The 8,652-nt window shown below is 47.6% G+C and overlaps 1 protein-coding gene across 1 annotated transcript; it reads left to right on the forward strand.

Moving 5' to 3' along the window:
- The first annotated feature begins 6,777 nt into the window (after positions 1-6,777).
- LOC134290577 (uncharacterized) lies at positions 6,778-8,106 on the forward strand. Its single transcript, XM_062857738.1, has one exon. The coding sequence runs from the start codon at positions 6,778-6,780 to the stop codon at positions 8,104-8,106; it is 1,329 nt and encodes a 442-aa protein (XP_062713722.1).
- The last annotated feature ends 546 nt before the right edge of the window (positions 8,107-8,652 follow it).

Here is an 8,652-nt window from a genome sequence, read left to right on the forward strand (position 1 = left end):
GAACAACATACACTTGCTGGCAACCCTGAAGCTGCGTGAAGGGCAGGTAGGCGAACCGATAGCAACAAAGACACGCATTGGATGGGCTGTATATGGAAGCATATGTGGGGGAGTCGATCAACTACCACACCGTCAAATGCACATCAATACGGGAACATCTGATGATGATCTGCACGCCTACGTTCAAGAATTTTTCGCACTGGAAAGTTTGGGAATCTCTGTGGTACCAGCAGCAGAAGCGATAGAAGACCAACGGGCCCGACGGATTTTGCAGGAGACGACTAAGCGCACCGACAGCGGTAGGTTCCAAACCGGTTTGCTGTGGAAGAACGATTACATCCATTTTCCGGACAGCGAACCGATGGCTAAAAAGCGACTAGCTTGTCTTGAGAAGCGACTAAGTAAAGACCCAGACCTGTACAACACCGTTCGCCGACAGATAGCGGAGATGCAGGAGAAAGGCTATACACATAAAGCAACCAATGAAGAGTTAGCAGAGTTCGACCGTCGACGTTCGTGGTTCTTGCCACTAGGAGTGGTATTAAACCCTAAGAAACCAGGAAAGGTTAGGCTTATTTGGGACGCGGCAGCCAAGGTCGAAGGCGTCTCACTAAACACCGAGTTGTTGAGCGGTCCGGATCTACACGCGCCGTTATTGAGAGTGATGTTCGGATTCCGCGAAAGGCAGGTGGCTATATGCGCGGATATCATGGAGATGATCCACCAAATACTCATTCAGAAGGAAGACCGCAGTGCACAACTATACAAGTGGAGGGATACACCGGATCTACCTATGGAAACCATGGTGATGGACGTCGCCATCTTCGGCGCAACATGTTCTCCAGTGCAATCGCAGTTCGTGAAAAACAAAAACGCCGAAGAACACGAAGAAACACATCCCCGAGCAGCCGACGCGATTAAAAAGAAGCACTATGTCGATGACTACCTCGATAGTCTCGATACACCTGAAGAAGCAGCGGAGTTGGCATTGGAAGTAGCAAAAGTTCACGCCGCAGGGGGTTTCTTCATCCGAAACTGGATCTCTAATGACCATTCCGTACTTGTGCGAATTGGGGAAACCAATCCAGCAGTAGTGAAAAGCTTCGTCGGAGAGGATCAAGCTGAACGTCTGTTGGGAATTGCCTGGTTACCGGACGCGGATGTTTTCACCTTCACGCTAAACTTTCGTCGCGATATTCGGATTCTCATCGAAGATGTTCTGGTGCCTTCCAAAAGAGAAATGCTGCGAGTAGTGATAAGCATCTACGATCCTCTCGGACTTGTTGCGGCGTTTGTCATCCACGGAAAGATTCTCATTCAAGATGTCTGGAGGGCTGGAATCGACTGGGATCAAAAGGTTCCGCAGGACGTGTTCAGCCGATGGAAGCTGTGGTTAGAAATATTGCTAAAGATGAGTGACGTTAGGATTCCCCGCTGCTACTTTCCGGGGTACGATCCGACAAGCTATCGATCACTGCAACTTCACATCTTTGTGGACGCGAGCGAACAAGCCTTTGCCGCTTGCGCGTATTTCCGTATAGTCGACAGAGAAAGAGTTCGTTGCTGTTTGGTGGCGTCGAAAACCAAGGTAGCACCGCTCAAACCGCTATCTATCCCTCGTCTAGAACTGATGGCAGCAGTGATAGGAGCGCGGTTGAAGCGATCGATCATCGAAAATCATTCCTTGGAGATTCAGCAGACTTTCCTTCATAGTGATGCCGGAACTGTCCTTTCCTGGATCCGAGCAGATCCCCGTCGTTACCGTCAGTTCGTGGCATTACGCATCAGTGAGATTTTGAGCTTGTCAACGGTAGAAGAATGGCGGTGGGTTCCAACAAGACTTAACGTCGCTGACGAGGCCACGAAGTGGGGTAGAGGTCCATCATTCGAACCGGATAGCAAAATTATGGTAGGACCAATGTTTCTGTACGACGATCAACGAGAGTGGCCAAAGGACTGTCGATCCGAGGTGAACGAAATTGACGAGGAGCTCCGACCAGCTTACAATTTCAGCCACTTTCTCGCAAGGCCGTTGGTGAAGTTCGATAATTTTTCGAAATGGGAGCGACTGCTGCGGTGCGTCGCGTACGTACACCGATTTGCGGAGAATTTGAGGCGACGCTGCAAGAAGGAACCTGGAACAATAGGAGGACTCACATCATTTGAACTTCAGCGAGCGGAACGTACACTCTGGAAGCTTGTGCAGTCTGATGCCTATCCGGATGAAGTAGCAACGTTGAAGTACAATTCTCAAGCTGATAAGACAAAATCGAAGAGACTGGAAAAAAGAAGCCCACTTGCGAAACTGTCACCAATATAGATGAAGACGGAATTCTTCGTATAGATGGTCGAACGGTTCACAGCGACTACGCAGCCTACGATGCGAAGTATCCCATTATTCTATCGAAGAAACACATCGTTACAACGTTGCTGATAGACTGGTACCATCGCAAATTTCGGCATGCCAACAACGAGACCGTGGTCAACGAAGTTCGCCAAAGATTCCACGTACCAAGTGTGAGGGTTCAAGTTCGAGCAGCCAGGAAGCGTTGCATGTGGGGTCAGGTGTACAAGGCCGTTCCTGCGCCTCCGAAAATGGGACCGTTGCCACAAGCTAGATTGACACCATTCAAACGACCCTTTACCTACTCCGGAGTTGATTACTTCGGGCCTTATTTCGTAAAAATTGGGCGATCTACGGCGAAAAGATGGGTCGCTTTGTTTACATGCTTGGTAACCCGGGCTATTCATCTGGAAGTAGTAAGCAGCTTGTCAACAGATTCGTGCAAGAAGGCAATACGTAGATTCATCGCGCGCAGAGGGGCTCCAGTGGAACTCTACTCGGATCGTGGAACAAACTTTATTGGCGCTAGCCGCGAATTGATGGACGAGATTAAGCGAATCGACGTTGAACTCAGCAGCACCTTTACGAATCAGCAGACGCAGTGGAAGTTCAACCCACCGGCCGCCCCACACATGGGGGGATGTTGGGAAAGAATGGTCCGGTCGGTTAAAGTCGCTTTGGGTGTGCTGCCGTATGAACGTAAACTCGATGAGGAGTCGTTGACAACGTTTCTTGCCGAAGCCGAGCACATGATAAACTCGCATCCTCTAACGTTTGTGCCAATCGAGAGCGAGGATGACGAATCACTGACGCCGAACCACTTCCTGATGCTAAACTCCAGTGGGGTCAAACAACCGGAAAAGACACCAGTGGACGTGGGCATGGCATTAAAGGGAAGCTGGAACCAAATACAGCACACTTTGGATAACTTCTGGCGACGGTGGTTGAAGGAGTACCAGCCAACCATAACGCGGCGAACTAAATGGTTCCACGATGTCCGTCATGTTAAGGAGGGTGACTTGGTGGTGATTGCGAATGAGGGGGTGAGAAATCGGTGGCTCAGGAGTCGTATAGTGAAGACATATCCGGGACGAGACAGTATACCACGGCGTGCAGATGTGCGAACTTCAGATGGGTCAGTATTACGTAACCGGCCAGTAACCAAGTTGGCCTTACTGGAGATTGGAACCATGAGTGACGCCGAACCGGAAGTTCTGTCGACACGTGGGGGAGGATGTTGCGGACCCCTCGACATGCAGTCGATGTAAGCTCCTGACTGATCGAGGTGACAGGTGTCAAGCTGTCAGGGGTGACGTATCATTTAAGAACTGTCATTGAAATGATTTGCAAAAATTAATTGAAGACTACAGAAGTTATAAAATGTATTTTTTCTTTATTTTCATCTATTGAAATTGTATTACATTATTCTATATATTTTTAGATTCGCTAAATTGAATTATCATTAATATAGTGTTCTGTGTGTGGTGAATTATTTCGGACACTAAGTAGTAAGTACCTGTACATATGTTAAAAAGATTGTGAACTCAAACAGTAAAATATACAAATTACAGCTTTAGCGACACTCAGTAAAAAGCGAGTTGCTCAAAGGCATCCGAAAGGACAAATCACACCAACACAAAGAAACGTCGAAAAATTCAGAAATATCGATTTCCTTCGCTTATCTTTACCTGCCCAAAAAATTGCGTAGTCCTCTCTGACTTAACGCCGACCAAATATAGTCTGAGACTATTTCATTGCTAACGTTCATTAGGTTACCTAAAAAAACACTATTTGATTTATCTTATGCATGGGTACAGATCACTTTTACATTTGACCACTTCCAGTGGGACACCCAGAACTGGTTTCGGGACATTACCGGTTATCTAAAATATGGTCTGCTATGTTCTTACGAATCGATCATCGTGTTATCAAAAAAGGGTCTTTAGTTGGCCTAGTGGTTTAGGCGAAGGAGCCTCCTTCCAAACATTCGAAACCTGTGAATCAAAAAGCGCATACTGTTACTTCCTCTAATTCAGAAAGTCAATGTAAAGTTTGCGGTGAAAATCACCGGCATTTTGAGTGTCCCAATTTTTCTGCAATGCCTACGCCAGAGCGCATTGCCAAAGTGAAGCAGCTGAGAATTTGTTTCAACTGCCTCCGATCTGGCCACTGTGCCAAAAATTGTTCCTCCAAGCGCAATTGTTCGATATGTCACAAACGACACCATTCTCTTCTCCATGAAGAGCTTCCTTCGCAACCCTCTGAGTCCGAAACCCCTCCATTGAAGAGTTCCGCCAAGGTAGCTACCGAAGCAGGCGCAGTTCCAAAAACCGTTCCGTCACCAAACGCCAATCCCTCGTGTTCCTGCAACCATTCGAATACCACGAAGACTGTGATGCTGTTGACTGCTGTCGTCAATCTTGAGAGTGCCGATGGTGAGTTAGTCCCTTGTCGTGCAATGCTGGATAGTGGTTCTCAAGTATGCTTCGTGTCTGAGATGATCGCCAACCGTTTGATGGTCCCCCGTGAATCAGTGAACGTGCCCGTTACTGGAATAGGAGGAGCGAAGGTCTACGTGAGAGACAAGCTGGTTGTCACGATGCAGTCCAGGTGTTCCAGTTTCTCTACTGACGTTGAATGCCTTGTGGTACCGAAGGTGACCGGTATTATTCCTTCTGTCAAAATCAACACCTCGTCCTGGCCAATCCCTGTTGGAGTCCAGCTCGCTGATCCTACGTTCCACACGCCTAATAGAATCGACATGTTAATCGGTGCCTCGAAGTTCTTTGCCTTGCTGAAGTCTGGTCATATCCATCTAGCCGACGGTCTTCCCGAACTCCACGAGACTCATCTGGGTTGGGTCTTCTCAGGAGAACTAGACAACGAAGTTTCCAACACTGTTCTGGCCCACCATGTGTCGCTTGATTCGCTTGGTGAGACAATGAATCGTTTTTGGGAAGTGGAAGATATTTCACAATCCGCGAAGGAGGATGTGGAGTCAGATACGTGCGAAGAGAATTTCCGCTCCACTCATCGGCGAACGCAGACTGGACGGTACGTGGTTTCACTCCCTTTCCGAGAAGACGTCGCAGTGCTCCAAGACAACCGATCCGTAGCTCTTCGTCGTTTTTTGATGCTCGAAAGGCGGTTTCAGAAGGATCCAACTTTGAAACAGCTGTACGTTGCCTTCATAGCTGAGTATAAAGCATTAGGTCATTGTCAGGAAGTTGATGAATCTAATGACGATCCTTCCGAAGGACGTTATTACTTACCTCATCACGTGATATTACGCCCAACCAGTTCGACGACCAAGCTGAGGGTAGTTTTCGATGCTTCAGCGAAGGGCACCCCGGCAAGCAAATCTCTCAACGAAGTACTTCAAGTTGGAGGCGTCGTCCAGAGTGACTTGTTGAGTATTCTTCTTCGATTCCGGGTCCACCCTGTGGTGTTCACTTCTGATATAACCAAAATGTATCGGCACATACTGGTAGCTGCAGAATACACACGATTCCAATGGATTTTCTGGCGAACCGAACCAAATCAACGACTTCGAGTTCTTGAGCTGTTAACCGTCACGTATGGGACGGCATCCGCGCCATTTCTGGCCACGTGATGTTTGGTTCAGCTGTGCAAAGATGAAGGAAGCCGTTTTCCCATTGCAGCTAAAATTATCACGGAAGATTGTTACGTGGATGACGTTCTTTATGGTGCGGATAGTGCAGAAGAAGCCGCTGAAGCACAGAGTCAACTGGAAGGTCTTCTCCAACTTGGTGGATTCCCTATTCACAAGTGGAGCTCGAACTGTCCGGAGTTGCTGGAGCGAATCCCTGAGGAAAATCGAGAAAGGTTGGTACGTCTGGATTCCACTGCGGACAACGAAGTGATCAAGACCCTTGGGCTTACCTGGAGTCCGAACTCGGATGAGTTTTTATTTGTCACGAGGTCGAAGTTCCCAGCAGACTCAACTGAAACCTACACCAAGCGAAAGGTGTTCTCGGAAATCGGAAGGCTTTTCGATCCTTTGGGCTTGGTCTCTCCCATCATCGTGGTTGCCAAAATCCTTATGCAGAAGTTATGGACCACTGGGGTGTCTTGGGATGAGAAACTTGAAGGAGAATTGCTTCAGTCTTGGTTGAAGTTCCGCGATGCTCTGCCACAAATGTGTGAAATGAAAATCCCTCGACGTGTTATTCCATCCACCGCCGTTGCCATGGAAATCCATGGATTTTCCGATGCGTCTATCTCGGCGTACGGCGCCGTCTTGTACGTACGAAGTGTGTTCCCCGATGGCAGCGCCGAGTTGCGACTCCTTTGCAGCAAATCAAGGGTTGCTCCGATAGCCGAATTGAGTATTCCATGAAAAGAGTTGTTGGCAGCCCAGCTTCTATCCCGACTGGTTGTGAAAGTGATTGGATCGATGAAAAATAGATTTGATGACGTTGTCAGACAGCAAAATAGTGCTTGCCTGGTTGCGCAAGCCACTGACCTCTCTCCAAGTGTTCGTAAGAAATCGTGTCTCGGAAATCGTCACGGAAACCCAAGACTACACCTGGAAGTATGTCTCTACGAAGGAGAATCCCGCAGATATTGTGTCAAGAGGATCCCTGCCCAAAGCATTGATGTGCAATGAGTTGTGGTGGAAGGGGCCCTCATTCCTGCAAGCAGCAAGATACGAAATCGAGCCACCAGAACAGTTACCAGATGTGGAGTTGCCTGAATTGAAATTGACACCTTTCGTCTCTGCAGCTGTATACAACGTCGATGATCTTCCTGTATTTGCCAAGTTCAGCTCCTTTCGGAAGCTGCAAAGGGTCATCGCATATGTCGAACGCTTTATCTCGAGCTGTAGAGTCAAGGATCCCAAGCTCCGAACCCGTGTGCGCTACCTCACTGTTCCCGAGTTGAGGCGATCGTTGGAGAGCATCATCAAGGTTGTGCAACATGAGGTGCTTGGTGATGAAATCAACCGCATCGAGAACAACGAACAGTGTAAACGAATTGCCTCCCTGAACCCTGTGTACCAGAACGGAATCCTGCGAGTAGGAGGCAGATTGAAGAATTCGCCCGTATTGACCATGACCAAACACCCTTATATCTTGCCGAGGCATCCGATTGTCGATCTTTTGATCAGAGCGTATCATCTTGAGAACATGCACGTAGGTCCGTCAAGTTTGCTGGTAGTTCTTCGAGGCCGTTTTTGGTTGACAGAAGGTAGATCTGCTGTACGAAAAATCACGAGAAGCTGCGTTATATGTTTCCGCGCCAGGCCAACAATGACAACTCAGCTGATGGGAGATCTGCCTGCTTGCCGTGTGACTCCTGCCCACCCGTTTGAGGTGACCGGCGTGGACTATGCGGGTCCAGTTTTCGTGAAACAAGGACGACGGAAGCCAGTTGTGGAGAAGGCATACATTGCTGTATTCGTGTGCATGGTGACACGCGCCGTGCACTTGGAGTTGGTCTCAGATATGACCACGGAGGCGTTTATTGCTGCATTGCAACGTTTCGTTAGCAGGAGGGGACTACCTCGAGAAATGCACTCGGATAATTGTTCAAACTTTCGGGGTGCGAAATCGGAACTGAATGAGCTGTACAAACTTTTTCGGTCTCAATATGCGCTTGATGAAATTGAGGGATTTTGCCTGTCGAAGGAAATTGCCTGGAGTTTCACTCCACCGGAGGCACCGAATTTCGGGGGCCTCTGGGAGGCAGCCGTTAAAAGTGCCAAATATCATTGTTGCTGCCAACACTGCCTGCCGTGACCGATTGAATGTGTCAGGTTGACAAAATGATATTATTTGTCTATAATATTCAATTGATGGGGAGATGTCGGGTGAAAGGAAGAAGAAGTGTAAGATTCTGGGGACATTCGTTGTTTAGGAATGTGAGGTGTAGACGAAAGAGCTAATCTATAATAATTTGAACCTATTACTAAAATTGAACCTAAAACTAAAGTATTTACAATGAATTCTGCTTGAACTAAAACTAATATTTCGCAGTAAGTAATCAAAGTTTAATTCTTAAATCTAATTAAAATCTAACCTGAAATTATACTACAGACATACAACAAAAGGGACATTGAGACAAGGGATAGGACTATTTGACTGTATGCTCGAAACCGATGATTGTAAGAAACAATACAATTGTATAGAAATCTGTTGAAATTTAATAAAAATCACATTTACAGCTTTTAACTGCTTCGCACCCGAGCTACGGAGATTGCGATCTGCAAATTAGGCATCGGAGAAGATCCCCCCTCTTTGTTCCCGCAACACTAAAAGAATCATCGACACGATGAGCGCCATGTC

The sequence above is a fragment of the Aedes albopictus genome, chromosome 3, assembly GCF_035046485.1.
Source record: "Aedes albopictus strain Foshan chromosome 3, AalbF5, whole genome shotgun sequence".
Classification (NCBI taxonomy): Eukaryota; Metazoa; Arthropoda; class Insecta; order Diptera; family Culicidae; genus Aedes; species Aedes albopictus.